At 48.5% G+C, this 18,139-nt stretch overlaps 1 protein-coding gene across 12 annotated transcripts in view; it reads right to left on the reverse strand.

Annotated features, from left to right (window-relative positions):
• Positions 1-18,139, reverse strand: part of LOC133139383 (basement membrane-specific heparan sulfate proteoglycan core protein-like) — a 152,958-nt gene that overhangs the window by 10,154 nt on the left and 124,665 nt on the right. For 9 of the 12 annotated variants that reach the window (XM_061258878.1, XM_061258887.1, XM_061258886.1 and 6 more), the window contains 16 exons: positions 17,154-17,420; positions 16,230-16,342; positions 15,725-15,872; positions 14,957-15,073; positions 14,699-14,716; positions 13,753-13,837; positions 13,323-13,467; positions 13,043-13,145; positions 12,737-12,846; positions 12,243-12,351; positions 11,215-11,313; positions 10,566-10,787; positions 3,096-3,340; positions 2,406-2,577; positions 1,680-1,802; positions 429-494 (listed from right to left, as the gene is read on the reverse strand). In XM_061258878.1, the coding sequence (XP_061114862.1) occupies positions 429-494; positions 1,680-1,802; positions 2,406-2,577; positions 3,096-3,340; positions 10,566-10,787; positions 11,215-11,313; positions 12,243-12,351; positions 12,737-12,846; positions 13,043-13,145; positions 13,323-13,467; positions 13,753-13,837; positions 14,699-14,716; positions 14,957-15,073; positions 15,725-15,872; positions 16,230-16,342; positions 17,154-17,420 (2,142 nt within the window). The remainder of the gene's footprint in view (positions 1-428; positions 495-1,679; positions 1,803-2,405; positions 2,578-3,095; positions 3,341-10,565; positions 10,788-11,214; positions 11,314-12,242; positions 12,352-12,736; positions 12,847-13,042; positions 13,146-13,322; positions 13,468-13,752; positions 13,838-14,698; positions 14,717-14,956; positions 15,074-15,724; positions 15,873-16,229; positions 16,343-17,153; positions 17,421-18,139) is intronic. The other 3 variants (XM_061258885.1, XM_061258877.1, XM_061258881.1) reach the window with 3 other exon arrangements.

Below are 18,139 nucleotides of genomic sequence, written 5' to 3' on the forward strand. Positions count from 1 at the left end.
GAGACAGAGAGAGGGGTGAGCTTTTTTTTCTCTTAGGTAAAGCAGTTTTGAATGACACACACAAATTCACATTGCAGTGAGTATTTATTATGTCACAGACTGGACAGAACTTTCCGGAAGATGCGAAAGAGGAATTCTACGTTAATTTCAAAGCAAATCAAAGACGAAAATGACTCTGTGAGTCCAAGAAAGGACACCAACCTAGGTCTAGTAGTAGAATTGCATGCTACATTTCAACTGAAACGTAGAATTCCTGTTTCACACCTTGTGTTTTCGCACTTCACAAAAATGTAAATCTGGAATGGAGGTCCAGTGCCCGTGGTTATGACGCAAACAGTGCGGTTTCACAATGTTAGGCAGGGGGTGGAGCCCTGGCTCGGACGTTTCCGTTAGTCGCGGGTTTTAGGCAGGCTAACGGGATACTATACCATTCCCCCCGCTACCCTCCATGTTCCACAGGGTGTCAAGGATGGTGGGAGCCTGCCCTGCGTATGCTGAACATTCACGTTTAACCGCAGGAGAGAGGGAGAGAGAGAAAGAGATACGCGCTTCATCATCTGGCACAGGAAGTGTACAGTTCAGGACAACTGTGTGGGTGTGGGAGATAGACCTCAGTTTCACACCACCGGCTGTCTTTCTCTCATTGGCCTCCTGACTGGGGTTTATGGTGTGAAGTCTCATAGCTGAGGCTGTGTTTTTCATTTTAAACTTTAAAGTAACATGTTTTTATCTCAGGCAAAAGGAAAATTCAATGGACACTTATTGAACCGTACTGAGGATGATATTGCAGCTTCAGTTATCTTATGATTGAGCATTAGCCAGAAATGATTATGAGACAGCTCCACACATTACTTTGCAGCTGGTTGCGGTTTATATTACTGGAAGAAATGTTAATACAATATGAAATTAAGCCAGAGTCTGAAATTGGTACAGGATTAGCACTAATCCTGTGAAAATAGTGTTTAGCAAAACCAGGCTCTAGTAAGCCCTCTATGCTCTTTTAGTCTCATACTCTGGACAGTGCTGCTTGCACCTTGTGGTGGCTCAATATTCTGGTTCTGGTAAACACCAGTGGGCTAAAATTGCTCTGGGCATTGGAGAGATTTTGCTCAGTGTGTTGGCAGGATGGGGTTTAGCTGTGTGTGTTGGTAATAGGTTGGACTTTGTGTGTTGGTAGGAGGGCGTAGGACTGTGTGTTGGGTGATATTGGACTTTGTGTGTTGGTAGGATAGCTTAGGGACGTGCGTGTTGGGTAATGGTGCTAGGCTGTGTGTGTTGGCAGGATGGACTTTAGCTGTGTGTTGGCTAATGGTGTTGGACTTTATGTGTTGTTAGGATAGCATAGGGACGTACATGTTGGGTAATGGTGCTGGGCTGTGTGTGTTGGTCAGATAGCATAAGGATGTGCGTGTTGGGTAATGGTGCTGGGCTGTGTGTGTTGGTCAGATAGCATAATGATGTGTGTGTTGGGTAATGGTGCTGGGCTGTGTGTGTTGGTCAGATAGCATAGGGACGTGTGTGTTGGGTAATGATGCTGGGCTGTGTGTGTTGTTAGGATAGTATAAAGGATGTGCATGTTGGGTAATGGTGCTGGGCTGTGTGTGCTGGTCAGATAGCATAGGGATGTGCGTGTTGGGTAATGGTGCTGGGCTGTGTGTATTCGGCAGGTTGCCACTCACCGGCCTCACAGTGCAGACCACTGTATCCGCCGGGACACACGCACTGGCCACTGGCACATCTGCCCCCGTTTTGGCACTCGGCATCCACGTGGCAGACATCCTTCACCACCTCACACCGCTCACCTGTCACCGGAGAGAAGAACACGTCAGGCTGCCGTAGCACGGGAGCATAAAGATTCACACACAGCTCAGCTCACAATTAGGCACAGTCCATCATCCAGCAGGGGGCGACAAAGTTCAAATCAAACCACAATGCATACTCACTGCACTCATAGAGGAAGACCAATTGAAATGTCAAAAGCAACAGACAAAATACAAGACTTATAAACATCATTTGAGATATTTATTCAAATAGAGGTTAAATATCTGATAAGATGTAAAATTTAAATTGTAGGAATAACATGATATTTTTTAAGAAATAGTAATGTCTTTAAACAGAACGGGGATGGTCATGATAAATTCTGAGTGCTTCAGGTCACATTTGAAGAAAAGCAGTCGTGGTTTTGTGGGAGTGAGTGGTTGCGATTATGTGGGGTTCAGAGTAGTTGTGGTTATGTGGGGTTAGGGTGATTATGTGGGTTTCAGAGTAGTTGTGGTTATGTGGGGTTCAGAGTCATGTTTGGCTCAGAGTGGTTGTGGTTATGTTTTGGTTGTGGCTCAGAGTGGTTGTGGTTATGTTGTGGTTGTGGCTCAGAGTGGTTGCATTTGTGGTTGCAGTGGGCTCACCCTCGAACCCATCCTGGCACAGACACTGGTACTCATACTCAGCATTGGACATGCAGCTGCCTCCATTCAGACAGGGCCGGCGGTCACATGGGCTGTTGTCCACGCACTGCAAGATGGCCCTGCTCTCCATGAAACTGTACGACAGGTCAACCTTCTTCCCATTGATAGACACCTGGACAAGCAATACAACTGTCAACCAGGCTGCTCTTCTCCGATTAGGCAAGATATGCTTGATACTAGTATTTAATATCGCAAAGTGGGATTCAATGAAATTCTTAAGGGAGTGGTCCTCACTCCTGGTCCTGGAGAGCCACAGGGTCTGCTGGTTTTTATTTTGACCTTAATATCAGCAAACAATTCAGACCCATGAAACCAGGTGAGGTGAGTTAACTGTGTAATTAACTCCTTTAATTGGTAAATAAAGTGCTGAGTAACAACAAAAGCCAGCACACCCTACAGCTCTCCAGGACCAGAAGTGGGGACCACTGTTCTAAGGGAATACATATGTCATTTAGTTAAACCAAAATAAACCTTTCAATTTTATCTTAGTAATTTCACAGACTTATTTCATTTCTACTGATCAAACAAGTGCTGAGTAATGAAAGCAATGAAAAAGCCAACACACCCTATGGCATTTTGGGACCAGGTTTAGCACCTTTTCATAAGAAGACAATGTGGGTACAGCTTTACCTCGCCCACACAGCCCTCGAACAGCATGCTGACGTTGGCAGGTTTGGGCAGGATGTCCATGCTGGGGACTCCGCCAAGGTACATGGGAGTGTGGATGTTCAAGCCCTGGGCCTTCCCTGGCGACGACCTCCTGACCTCCTGGGCCTGGTCCACCTTCAGGGAGCCGTCCTTGTTGAGGCGCTCGGCAACCACGCGGTGCCACTGTCTGAGGGTGACGGGCTCCCAGCTCCGCAAGACAGCCATGCCTACAGACGCACAACACAATTACCACACTGTCGCTAACAATGAGCCATTATGTTAAAACCACTGCTTTTGGTCTGCAACTAGCTTGAGCGCTGAACAGTTCAATGATATGTTTGTCTGGCATATATCAGACAAAACGTCCTTTGTTTGGAACCCAAGATGGCTACAGACAAGAAATATGTTTAGCATGTGAAATGCATTGTCCTGTTCTTTCTGCCAACTGTAAAATAAAATATGATTTTCCATTGAGGTGAATCACAACACTATAAGGAACTTCAAGTACAGTGCTTTTATTGGATGGCGTGCTAAGAGCTTCACATCAGAAGAGTGTATATAAAATAAGAAAAAATTAATAAAACTGATTGAAGTGAACGAGCCGAAGCACCGCCCTGTCAGGCAGTTATTTCCTTATAACTGACTCGTTCATATGGTATTATTCCGTTTATACCACAGCTAACTTGCCAAAGTAATGTAGCTATGGACAAATAGTAACAAATAGTTTATTAATAAATAAACACAATGGAACGGGGGAAAAAATTGCTTTGCACAACCTAAAATTGCCTGAAAAGTTAACTAAAAGTTAACTGCATCACTAGCTCACCATCAGCGAAAGGAAATATAACTTTATAATGTTTGCTCGCAAAATAATGGCAAGCAATGTATAGAAATTTGATGCTGACTTCAGTGCCATCCAACTGAACAGAGTATGGCTGGCCCTTCCCATTTTTAAAAGAGGCATTCAGAGTTTTACAGCGCTGTAACTGTCAAAATCAGCTGGCATGTCTCGTTCTAGCAGCCAGTCCCACAAAACAGCAAAAATCCAAATGTGGGCGCTCGCTTGCTTGGCAGTAAAAGTTTGATTATTCTCTCCGAAATTGGAGCTCAAGGCAAGAATGCCCTGTCGCATGTGTTTTAAAATGTGTGGCTGGGACAGTGAGGGAGTCCTTTTGTTGAGGATCTCAAGCTCAAATCCCAGAGGGCCGCTGTGTCTGCTAACTTTTGAAGTTTTCTTGCACTTAACTGTAGTGCAGGAAAAGTGCATTGTGACCCAGCAGAGTCTGTGACCCTCCAGTACCGGAGTTTGATAAGGGAACATGGGAGTATGTGTCATGGTGAGGTAATATCTAGGGTGTCCACCAGAGGGCTGGTGCTCATTGGCTTCACCTGGCTGTCATTATTGGCAGAGGATTTTTCCCCTCCGAAAGAGTATTTAAGGCCAGTGCCGGCAGTCTACCAATGCTTTTGTGTTCACTGTGCGCTCTGACACAAAGCCGGTAAAAGCACTTGGTAGACTCTGTGAGACTTAAGAGTCCGGTACTGTGCTGGTGTGTGTGTGTGTGTTTCACTGCTAAAAAACTAAAAGATTAAAAGGTAAGGAAGGCGTTCAGCTGTGTTGTGTTCGCTGGCGCCTTCCTCTAAGGTTTTGGTTTTCTTTTTGACTCGTGTGAGTCGGAGGTTGGGGGACGTTGTCCCCTGGTATGTATTTTTGGTTTGCGTTTTGATCCCGAGCTGCGTCTCGAGGTTTTTATTTTCGTGCCTAGCCTTTTTCCCCGGCTAGGTTGTATTTTATTTTGTTCCACGGTCATTGGAAGCACCTAAGCCAGTGGTGCGGTTCGCCCTGTTTTTGAAGGGTTGATTTGTTTTCTTATAGCCGTTTTTTGGGGCTTTTCCTTTTTCCCTTATTTGGTTCAGTTCTGTGTTTATTTCCCATTCCCGCTGTTCCCTGGGATTTAGTGACGAACCCGTTCTCGTGTTCGTTTTAGAAGGTCCTCCTCGGTCGCTTCTGGCTCTCCGCCCAGCCTCACCCTTACAGAACACAAAAGCCACTATGGAGAGACCAGCGACCAGTTCAGGGAATGAGGTGGGGGGTTCACCGCTTGAAGCGGTGGTAGCCGCCCAGCAGGCTGCTCTAGCGACTCAGGAGCAGGCACTGCGTAGGTTGCATGAACAGCAGGCTGCTACGACAGAGCAGCAGACGGTAATTTTCCATCGTCAGGATGAGATCCTGGCCAGGCTAGGTAGGCAGCAAGATGTGCTGATGGGGCTCGCTGATAGCTTTCAGCAACTAGTAAGCGAGTTTCGCTCATCACGGGCACAGGCGCTAGCTCCTGACAACCCCCAATCACTCCCTTCTTCCCCACCTGGATCCGCTCTCCAGTCCATTACACCCGGGGTGAGGGAGCCCAAATTACAGCTGCCGCTGCGGTACGGGGGGGATGCGGGTAAATGTAGGGGGTTCCTCTCTCAGTGCTTGATTTTTTTTAAAGCCCAGCCCTCACGTTTCTCGACTGAAGATTCCCGAGTGGCGTTCATTTTATCATTACTGACCGGGACTGCTCTGACTTGGGCGGATCCGCTGATCCGGGCACAATCTCCAATAATGAACGATTCCCAGCTTCTCATACAGGAGATGACCCGGGTATTTGACCACAACATCATGGGCAAAGAGGCGGCGGCCCGGTTAACGTGGATGAGGCAGGGGACCCAGAGCGTGGCAGAGTTCTCTGTGGGGTTTCAGGCGTTGGCAGGGGAGACTGGGTGGGCGGACGAACCGCTTATAACATTATTTACTGCCGCTTTGTCAGACCCGGTCAGAGACGCGCTGGCCACGTTAGAACCACCGGGGGATCTGGGTTCGCTGATCTCTATTGCGATTCGTGTAGACAACCGGATTCGGGAACGTGAGCGAGAAAGAGCCGGCAGAGTCGGCGGGTTTAATTGGCCGGTTCCACCTTCCCTAGGCAGGAGTACAGAGAAGGAGGGGAGACAGGGGGTACACAGAACGGAGGAACCGATGCAGTTAGATGGTACTACCCTGGCGCGTCCTAGGAGACGACCCTGGAGAGAAGGGCTCTGTTTCTTCTGTAAACGATCCGGGCATCGGATAAGAAACTGTCCCGACCTTCCAGTAAAAGATCAGTCCCACTAGGGGAGCGAAAGTCGCTAGTGGGACCTAGTGAAGGTATTAGCTTTCGCACAGTTATTCCCATTGAATTGACGTGGAAGGGGGTCGTAGTGAGGACAGACGCCTTTATTGACTCTGGGGCGGTAGATAACTTTATTGACCGCCAGTGGGCTAAACAAGAAAACCTACCGGTTCGACCTATGCCGCAGCCGCAATCTATTACGGCGCTTGATGGCCGCCCGTTGGGGTCGGGGGTGGTTCGCCACAAGACAGAGCGGGTGGTTATGCGAATTCCGTTTGGGGGACACCAGGAACGTATATATTTTTATTTGGTAGAGTCCCCAGCGTACCCCATAGTTTTAGGCCATGGCTGGTTAATTAAACATCAACCCCAAATAAACTGGGGCAACCGGGGCCATCCGGTGTCTCGGTGGGGACCAAAATGTGCTACTCACTCCAATCGTGTGTATATTCCCTCGGCTCCTCCCATAGAGACTGACATAGGGTCTGAATGGGACGAGGAGGAGGCTAGGGAGCCTCTTGGTCCTAATGTCCGGGGGCCGGAGGAGGAGGAGCAGGGGGGGAGTCTGGAGTGGGATTCTATGTATGATTGGAGTCGTCCCATTGATGAGGGTGAGGGCAGTGAGGGCACAGATTGGGACACCGAGAGTATGTTCCCTACCGCAGCCAGTGGGTGCGAGGATCGGATGGTAGGGGCTATGGGGTTCCCGCTGCCAACAAATGTTCCTAGGGTATATTGCGAGTTAGCTGAAGTATTCAGCAAACAACGCGCGACCACGTTACCCCCGCATCGGTCTTACGATTGTGCAATAGATATACACCCAGGTACAGTTCCGCCCCGGGGTGCACTCTATTCTCTGTCGGCCCCTGAGAGCCGGGCCATGACAGAATACATCCGTGAAGCCTTAGCTAATGGGTTCATTAGACCGTCCTCATCACCGGCAGGAGCAGGGTTTTTCTTTGTTAAAAAGAAAGACGGGAGTTTAAGGCCATGCATAGATTACAGGGGGCTGAACACTATTACGGTAAAAAATAGATACCCCCTGCCGCTTATGAATTCTGCGTTTGAGCGATTGCAAACTGCGTCAGTGTTTACGAAATTAGACCTTCGTAACGCATACAACCTGGTACGCATACGGGAGGGAGACGAGTGGAAAACAGCGTTCAATACGCATTCGGGCCATTATGAATATTTGGTTATGCCCTTCGGCCTCACCAACGCCCCTGCTGTATTTCAAGCACTCGTTAACGATGTGCTCAGGGAGATGTTGGAGAAATTTGTGTTCGTCTATTTAGACGATATTTTGATTTTCTCCGCTACCCTCTCTGAGCACATTCGCCACGTGAAACTGGTACTGACGCGCCTTTTGGAGGCTCGCCTTTTTGTTAAGGCTGAGAAATGCGTGTTCCATGCAAATTCGGTATCCTTCCTGGGTTTTATCGTTTCAGCAGGTAAAACGGAGATGGACCCGAGAAAAATCTCTGCCGTGAGGAATTGGCCCACCCCGGAATCTGTGAAACAGGTGCAGAGATTCCTAGGGTTCGCCAATTTTTACCGTCGTTTTATTCGTAATTTTAGCACGGTAGTCGCACCTATCACTGCGCTCACGAAAAAGAATGCCCTGGCGCGCTTTGTGTGGACACCTCGTGCAGAAGCGGCGTTCGTCGAGTTAAAGAAAAGGTTCTGTTCCGAGCCGATTCTTATAACTCCGAACCCATCTCTGCCGTTCATTGTAGAGGTTGATGCTTCCGAGCTGGGGGTAGGGGCTATTCTGTCACAACGGTCTCCCCAAGACCAAAAAGTGCATCCCTGTGCGTTTTTCTCCCGGTCACTGTCACAGGCCGAGAGAAATTACGACGTGGGGGACAGGGAACTGCTAGCAGTCAAGTTAGCCTTAGAGGAGTGGCGGCACTGGCTGGAGGGGGCGGAGCATCCGTTCACTGTGTGGACGGATCATAAAAATCTAGAATATATTCAGATCGCCAAGACACGCAACGCGCGTCAAGCCCGCTGGGCACTGTTTTTTGCACGTTTTTCTTTCACAGTGACATACCGCCCTGGGTCCAAAAACACCAAACCTGATGCCCTCTCTAGGGTTTTCGACAAGACAGATGGGGAACGCGATCCTGAACCTATTCTCTCGGGGGTTAGAATAGTGGCGCCGATTATTTGGGAGGTGGAATCAGCAGTGCGTAGAGCATTACGCCAGGAGCCGGATCCAGGAGGGGGTCCGCCAAACTGTCTCTTTGTGCCCACTGGGGTCCGGCCCCAAGTGTTACTGTGGGGACACGCCTCACGGCTGGCGGGGCATCCCGGGGTTCACCGTACGAAAGATTTGTTGTCCCGACGGTTCTGGTGGCCCGGGATGGAGAAGGATGTCTGCGAGTTTGTGGCCGCGTGCCCTGTCTGCGCGCGCAGCAAGGGCTCCCACCGCCCACCATCAGGGCAGCTACGTCCGCTACCTATTCCTAGGCGTCCCTGGAGCCACATCGCATTAGATTTTATCACAGGATTGCCACCCTCAGGGGGTAAAACGGTCATTTTAGTGGTAGTGGATCGTTTTTCTAAGGCGGCTCATTTTGTGGCGTTACCTAAGCTACCCTCGGCAGTGGAGACCGCACGGTTGGTGGTGGACCACGTATTCAGAATTCACGGGCTGCCCCAGGACGTGGTGTCTGATCGTGGCCCTCAGTTCGCGTCCCGGTTCTGGCGGGCATTCTGTTCCCTGTTGGGCGCCTCGGTGAGCCTTTCATCTGGCTTCCACCCACAAACCAACGGGCAGACGGAACGCACCAACCAAACGCTGGAGAACACACTCCGGTGCCTGGCTGTTGACAACCCCACTTCGTGGAGCCGCCAACTCACGTGGGCGGAGTACGCCCATAACACACTACAGAATGCATCCACGGGGCTCTCGCCGTTCGAGGTGCAGTTTGGATATCCTCCGCCATTGTTCCCGGACCTGGAGAAAGGGGGTGAAGTGCCCTCGGCTGAGGCCTTTGTTCGGCGATGCCGGGCCACTTGGAGGAGGGTCCGTACGGCTCTTTTGAGGGCTACTGCCAACCAGAAGAGGCTGGCCGACAGGCGCCGTCAGTCGGCGCCCTGCTATAGGGTGGGGCAACGGGTCTGGTTGTCCACGCGTGATTTGCCCTTGCGAGTGGAGTCGCGTAAGCTCGCCCCTCGATACGTGGGGCCGTTTAAAATCATTAGAAAAATCAACCCCGTCACAATGCGTCTCCAGCTGCCCCACTCCATGAGAATTCACCCCACGTTCCACGTTTCCCGCCTTAAACCCGTATTGACAAGCGTACTGGCCCCTGCGGAAGTTCCTCCACCACCCCCACGATTACTTGACGGGGGTCCGGTCTACACCGTGCGGCGCATCCTGGCGGAGCGCCGGGTAGGCAGAGGTAAACAATACCTCATAGACTGGGAGGGGTTCGGCCCGGAAGAACGCTGTTGGGTCCCCACGAGGGACATTCTGGACCCAGAACTAATTCGCGAGTTTCGCAGGCGGGGGACTGAAGGATCGCCTGGGGTCGATCCTTAGTAGGGGGGTCCTGTCATGGTGAGGTAATATCTAGGGTGTCCACCAGAGGGCTGGTGCTCATTGGCTTCACCTGGCTGTCATTATTGGCAGAGGATTTTTCCCCTCCGAAAGAGTATTTAAGGCCAGTGCCGGCAGTCTACCAATGCTTTTGTGTTCACTGTGCGCTCTGACACAAAGCCGGTAAAAGCACTTGGTAGACTCTGTGAGACTTAAGAGTCCGGTACTGTGCTGGTGTGTGTGTGTGTTTCACTGCTAAAAAACTAAAAGATTAAAAGGTAAGGAAGGCGTTCAGCTGTGTTGTGTTCGCTGGCGCCTTCCTCTAAGGTTTTGGTTTTCTTTTTGACTCGTGTGAGTCGGAGGTTGGGGGACGTTGTCCCCTGGTATGTATTTTTGGTTTGCGTTTTGATCCCGAGCTGCGTCTCGAGGTTTTTATTTTCGTGCCTAGCCTTTTTCCCCGGCTAGGTTGTATTTTATTTTGTTCCACGGTCATTGGAAGCACCTAAGCCAGTGGTGCGGTTCGCCCTGTTTTTGAAGGGTTGATTTGTTTTCTTATAGCCGTTTTTTGGGGCTTTTCCTTTTTCCCTTATTTGGTTCAGTTCTGTGTTTATTTCCCATTCCCGCTGTTCCCTGGGATTTAGTGACGAACCCGTTCTCGTGTTCGTTTTAGAGGGTCCTCCTCGGTCGCTTCTGGCTCTCCGCCCAGCCTCACCCTTACAGTATGTATGTTTTTCAGGAGATCGGAGAGCTCACCTGTGCCCAGCTCGTAGCGGAACTCCACGTGTCCGTCCACCATGGACACGGCGACAAAGTCTTCCACCTTCATCTTCTTCCCCCCGCTGAAGAACATCAGGCCGTCCGGATCCAGCGGCTTGAACTCTATCTCCACCCGCAGGTCATTGTGGATGTTGGTGAGGGGAGGGTAGGCGATGTACGAGTCCTCGCCATCGAAATGAGGCGTGGTCACCAAGATGCCTGTTGCAAAAACAAGATCAGGAGCACACGATCGTTTTAAGCGTTTAAGGAGGAGAAACCCAGGAAATGCCAGTTTGTGCACTTACATCTCCCCCACATATTTAGATAACTCCTGGTCCAAAACAAGGCAGTCTACCCTGGCCTTTCAATTCTGTTCCTTTACCAACACAAACTAAAGCACTTTCCACTTTAATGTAAAATTCCTCCTCTTTAGTCCTAACAATCATATAATGGGACAGGCAGTTTATTGGAGCAGGAGGACATTAGAAGACTAAAGGTTGATCAGTTGATCAGTAGACAATGGAGATGAAGAACCTGCAAAATGAAGGACCGGAATGCCAGGACCTGAACTGCAAAAACAAACAAACCACAAAGTAAACGGACACAGAGCACAGGACAGGACACACTGCTGTAGGGCAGGGCTCACCTTGCATGCACTTGTCTCCGGACTTGCCCAGGTGACAGCGGCAGTCATACCCCAGGCCGCTCGGCCGGTTTATGCAGGTGGCGTCTGCTCCGCAGGCCTCTGGGGGTCGGGAACAAAAGCCACGTGAAACTTTGCCGCGGCCATATTTAAAAAATTCCACTTTTTACTATGCCTTTGTATGGCAAGAAAGTGTCTGCTATATCGTTTGCTATGTCATTATACATTGAAAAAGAAGAAGGTTAAAACAGAGAATCACTTGCACCTGCACCTGTACTAATACCAAAGTATTATGTGTGATGATATAATGTAGTGTGTACACTGTACAGTATACACTCACTGAGCACTTTATTAGGAACACCTGTACACCTACTTAATCATGCGATTATCTAATCAGCTAATTATGTGGCAGCAGTGCAATGCATATAACCATGCAGATACAGTTCAGGAGCTTAAATTATAATGGGGGAAGAATGTAATCTAAGTGACTTTGTCCATGGAATGATTGTTCGCACCAGACAGGGTGGATTGAGTATCTCAGAACTGCTGATCTCTTGGAATTTTCACGCATAACAGTTTCTAGATTTGGCAGAGAATGGTGCGAAAAACAGAAAACATCCAGTGAGCAGCAGTTCTGTGGGCAAAAACGCTTTATTAATGACAGAAGTCCGAGGAGAAGGGCCAGACTGGTCAAAGTTGACATGAAGGTGACAGTGTGTTCTACCACACAACAACACGTCAAACCTCAAATTGGATAGGCTACAGCAGCAGAAGACTAAATAAAATAAAAAAAGTCTAATAAATACCTAATAAAGTGCTCACTGAGTGTATAGTGTGACAAAAGCACCAGGGTGGCAGTGCCAGTGCCAGTTTGACTGTGTGTGACAGGGCACCAGGGTGGCAGTGCCAGTGCCAGTTTGACTGTGTGTGACAGGGCACCAGGGTGGCAGTGCCAGTGCCAGTTTGACTGTGTGTGACAGGGCACCAGGGTGGCAGTGCCAGTGCCAGTTTGACTATGTGTGACAGGGCACCTGAGTGGCAGTGCAGGGAGGAGTGGTGCTCGCAGTTGCTTCCAGTGTAGCCCCTGGCGCAGCTGCATTTGTAAATGCTGGTGTCTGAGTCCTGGCACCTGCCTCCGTTCTGCAGGGAAAATTCACTCATTAACACAGCAATGCACACGCAAAAAGCAGGATGGGTAATGCAGTTTTCTGATAGTATGTGAGAGTTTTATACAGTATGTGTACATCACAAAGAAACTGAACAAAGACACTTTTTTTACTCTACAGGGTTTCTGGTCATGCCTGTTTTGTAAGTGCATTATGCATCACCTGACAGCTGTGCAGGTATATATGTTTGTGACATGACTGTTTCACAAAAGTATGGTGGGTAACATGGTCATCTGACATAGAACACTGCACATCAAGCTCAAAAGCACTCGCTAAAGAAAGAACATGGTGAATGCAATTTGTTTTTGTATGCTTGTCAGATAACTGATTTACAGCTGCATGGTGGGTAATGTAGTCACCTGGCAAGGGTAATCTCTGCATGAAGGGCAGTTTGAGACCCCTGTGGAGCTTCGGTCCAGATCTTTGAAAATCACCTCCTCTCCTTGGATAATCAGCTGACGGATGCATCCTGGAAGGGAAAACAACTTGCAGGTATCAGCACATACATATTATTATATATAATATTCATATAAAGAATGTCAGACAAGTTTTGTGTTTCTCACAAAATTATCATATGAATGCCTACCTAGACTGGCAGATTTACATTTACAGTCAACTGACTGGGGGTTGAAACCAAAGAAAAATGACTTTGCTGAATCCCTTACCCACAAAGCCAGTCTTGAGGCCAGTTGTTTTGGTGATGACGGTGTAGTTGGGGTAGCCACCTATAAACAGGTCTTCGTTCAGATCCAGCCCTTGGAATTTACCCTGCGTGTGGTGACAGAGGGCAAAGACATTCCAGGTCACTTTCCCAGACATCTCTGCTTTCAACTAGAATGCGTCACCCAGCTAACACCACATCCCATCATCTGGCTAAACATCCCAACATCCCTAAAATGGCAGACGCTTTGGTAACAGTGCTGAAATGTGTGTTTGTGAGTTAACCTGAGAGCTGCCGTTGACAGGCGTGTCCCCGTCTACCATGATGGACCCCGTGGTCAGGTTGCGGTGGAGCTCCACTGTGTGGAACTCGCCCAGTTTGATGGGTGTGGGGTAACGGATGGTGGCCATGCCTGAACCCACGTCGAACCTGCAGCCGACAAGAAGACAGGCCACATCAGGAGCGCGCTGGCTCGTTTTGGTCAAAAGTGCTTTGTGATGTCACAGGTTTTAACAAGGCCAGGAGGACTTGGACAAGTATTCTTTAAATGAGACTTACTTTAAACGTGCAAATTGATCCTCAGATCAGTACTCTATAATATAGTGATTTTTAAAACCATTCGACCTCCTGTAGCAAGTTTACCTGCACTACAATTTAAATTAATATAATATTATTATTATAGTATTAGATTTGCAGTTACACTCAATGCCTCACCTAAACTCAGGCCTGCCACCCACCAGGCCCAGGGAGACAAAGTCTGCACCCGTGGTCCTCTTCTGTCCGTTATAGATGATCATCCCTGGAGGACCAATAGAAAAAGAGTAAGAGTGGTGCTGGCTCTACCCCCCCAGCGAACACTCTGCTCTGACTGGTTCATAAGGGGGGGGGTGTTCCCTTGGCTCAGCGGGAGAAGCGACATGCTGGGGGATGACAAGGCCGAGCTGCGGAGCTCGAAGCTGGGTTAACGGAGCGCCGTCACTTCAAACCGCCAGTCCTTCGCACGGGCCGCATGCCCCGGGCACATGCTCTGCGCAAGATTACCCAGCATTCACTCTGCCTATGAAGCCGGTTAGGTTTTACCTCACGGTCAAAAGCTAGGGGGGAAACCATGCCGCGGGTCTGATTTATCTGCGTCTGCAAATCTGCAATTGATTAGTTCTCCCTGCCACTGAAAACAGATGGGCTAATAAAGCATTCATTGAAGGCGTTCATTTTTTTTCTGCCTTCAAAGGAAGTGATGACCGCGGGTGCTTTGATGTGGCATATTTCAGAAAGCTCGCTCCCCACCGCTGGCCCTCAAGATAACTCAAGGCCTCATTCTCAGAGAAGTAGGAGAAAACACAAGGAGCCTCATTTACTAAGACCTTTTAGCACACGCAAAACTAATAACAAGGCCGATGATTTGCACCAATCATCAGCTGTGTAATTAGATTTGTGTGTGCTAAAATGTTTGGCTCATGCTAAAGGTCTTAGTAAATCAGGCCCGAGGTGGGGATGGCGAACATCTTGGAGGCCTTCGTCATTGCCGATATAGCGCCCAAAGCACTCGCCCGTAGGCCTGGCTCTTCCCCGGGTTCTGAGGCGTTGTCATGCCTGGCTTGGCCAAAAGCTTGCACCGACTCAGCCTTCGCAGCGAGCTCACACGCACTCACACACTCACCGGCATACAACATAACACCTTCGCACCCCATAGGAGAGGAGAGGACAGGTAAAACAGGGAAAACAGGAAAAAAATGAGGTGAGAATTATTCATTGAAAACAATAAAAAGCTAAATAAAACTTTCAAATGTCTTTACCAAAATCCCAACCAAAAGCCTCTCGCACAGTACAAACCACCATGACTTTTACAGTTACACAACAACTGTTCTCTGACAGTATTCCAGCTGAAGAACTGAATATGACATGTTTCCGATCTTACCGTCAGCACTGTCAGGGCGGAAGTTGATCTTAATGGTGAAGGCCTTGTATGAGTTCTTGATGGTGGGCAGCGTGAGGTAGGAGAGGGGGGTTTGGGTGAAATGGGGCATCACTCTCTCTGCAGAGAAAATTGATTCAGTCAGTGAAGCAGCTTTGCTAGCTATACAAGCATTACCGCCAACAGGAAAATGTCATCAGCTCAATGTCATACTTATGTATTTTTTGTTGAAGTACTGTATGTGTGAATGTTTTTTATATTTTAAGCCAAGGGCATTATGGGACGAATCCAGACCTGTGCTTAAAGACAAGCTGAAATGGAAGTTCAAGCAGCAGTAGCTTCCACAATATGACATACTATACAAGAGTGAAACAGATCTTTCGGGGGACATTTTTGAATTTGATTTGATTTGATTTGATTTGACTGACGTGAAATGAGGAGGGGGGTGTCAAATGATGATGCGTGCCCTGTGTGAAAAGTATATTGATTGGAACAGCATGGAAAATTGACAGACATTTGATCAATATACTCTGGTACATGATGACGTAATATCTCCAGGAATTTTCCAGGAAATGGACATTGGTGTGAAAATACACAAGGAATATATACTTTAAGACATGATCGTATGGTTATGAGAAACTGACTTAATTGAGGAAAAGTTCATTTTGATTTCAGCTTGTCTTCAAGTATAAGTATATGCCATTGCGTTTAGATGCAGCCAGTGCTGAGGGGAGTGTAGGCAGCGGGTGGGAGGATTGGGGGTACTCTCACCGTGAACACTGAGCTTGGTGAAGGCCTGCACTGTGCCCTGCTTGTTGGACGCAGAGCACACGTATGTGCCGCTGTCCTCCTGCTTCACCGAGGGAATGGTCAGCACGTGGCCCTCCTGCACGGCTGTGGGGCCCAGTTCTCCGTCCAGCTGCAGGAGAAAGAGACGGACCGGACAGTGTTCAATTTCCTGCTGAGGCTCTAAAGCCGGCAGAAAGTAGCATCTATGATGTAATGCTTTAAAAATTCATGGGATTTTACTGCCTTCAGACAGATGGTGCTATGGGTAACCTCCACACATATGTTTTTAGGAAAACTGACACTGCTAGTGCAATGAACGGCAAGATCTATACCCAGTATAAATCTTACTTCCACATAGATAGGCTTTCTTTCATGTAAAATAAGCAATAGAATATTTTCCTTTTGAAACCTTTGACTTCTTATTCTCTGCTAATGTCCAGGTCTGGAAAAAACAAGAACCCTGTTGGCCTGTGGTGTCGGTAGTTACCTTTGACCATTTGATCTCTGGGACGGGGTAACCAGTAGCCAGACAGGGGAAGACCGCAGCAGAACCCAGGTTCACCTCCTTCACCTCTGGAGGGGCTGTGATCTGGGGCAGGGCTTCAGAAAGGTACGCGCACAAAGCACCAATGAAATGAGGAGTGCTGCAGTCTTTAGGATCAGATGTTAAACCGAGGAGCTGACTCACCGTGAACACCAATCCCACAACACTTATCACAAAGAGTGGGCTTCCCCTGTTTCCTTGCAAAATTCCCAATCTGGCTCTCTCAACCTGCCGCCTAATCATCCCCAAGTTTAAACTGGCTAGAAATTGTGCTCTCCCTCTCCCCCTCAGCTCATGTGCGATGAGCACCCAGATGGGTGCTACACATTGCTGGTGGTTGAGGAGAGTTTGCCACTGCAGCCATACAACCCTGTACCCTCCTCATGTTAAACTGCTGAAGCTAAAGCAGGTGTGGACTTGGTTAGTACTTGGATGGGAGACCTTCTGAGAAAACTAATAGGCTATCCCAGGTGCCTCAGGATGAGACCAGGGTCAAATATGTACGTGTTTTATATTCAAATACTTTTCTGTGCTTGATTGATCTTGCCTGGTGCAATTGAGCCATGATGACCTGTTTCAAAACATAGCTTGAGCTGGTCAGACCATGCCCAGCTGGCAGCGGGTCTGAACAGGCCAACCAGCTAAACCATGCAGAGCTGGGCGCTGGTCTAAAATGGTCAACCAACTGTTTGAAAACCTAACTTGAGCTGTTCGCTGGGATTTCCTAGGTTCCAATGCACCAGATAAGCCCAGTAAAGTGTAGAGAAGTATTTGCATCAAAAACAGTTGTATAATTGACCCAGGTCTGCTGTCGACAGGAGTGCCTGCTAAATGTCTGAGCTTAATATAAAAATAAAGGGCACTCACACTGGACGTTGAGGACCACCTCCGACTGCACAGAGCCCACATTGTTGGTGGCGGTGCAGCGGTACTGGCCCGCGTCGGCCTCCGTCACCTGCTCGATCTTCAGCATGCCCCCCCGCACCACCACGTGGGCGGGCAGCTCGCCCCCAACCTTGCTCCACCTCACCGAGGGCTGGGGGTCACCGATGGCCTGGCACTCAAACTCCACCGCGTTGCCAATCATGACCGTTTGCACCGAGGTGCGAACGTTGATCATGACTTTCGGCAAGGCTGAGAGAACCAGGGGGCAGTCAGGATATCAAACGTCAGCACAGCGGAGTCTTCGTGTTAAATACCACTATGGCCCAAAGGTCACGTTCACCCAATAGCACAAATATATGTGACTTTAGGATAAAGCTGCTCAACCCTGTCCCTGGAGATCCACCACCATCCTATAGGTTTTCATTTCAACCCTAATTTGGCATACCTGATTCTACTAATTGGCAGCTCAACAAAATCTCTAGCTGCTGAATCAGAAATGTTGTTTGGGTTGAGGTGAAAACCTTCAGGATCGTAGATCTCCAAGAACTTGGTTGGGTAGCCCTCCTTTAAAATGTCTATTCCCAATTTTGTGTAACAACATAGAAAATATAACTGCACTTAAACATTACATTTACTGAAATCTAAGGCCTTGTATACACAAGTGTTTTATTATTCCTGCGCGTTTCGGAAACTTTTTAGTTGACATTACTTGAATGTGTTCTGTAGCTTTCTAAACCTAGAATATGGCCCAGGCTGCCTTGACAGCGGATGACCTTTAACAACGTTGACCGTTAAAAAATAAACATGGATCGCTTTGTCACTTTTGTTTGTGCCATGTCTCCTCTGTCCAAGTTATACTGTGACTGGCAGCCGTAATATTGAGATTAAAAATTATTATAGTAAAAAAGAAAAAAAAGAAAAAGTGTGATATTTAAATTTCCCTCTGAACCCCTGCGAGTTCCACTAAC

This window comes from Conger conger, chromosome 10 (assembly GCF_963514075.1).
Source record: "Conger conger chromosome 10, fConCon1.1, whole genome shotgun sequence".
In the NCBI taxonomy this organism is placed as follows: Eukaryota; Metazoa; Chordata; class Actinopteri; order Anguilliformes; family Congridae; genus Conger; species Conger conger.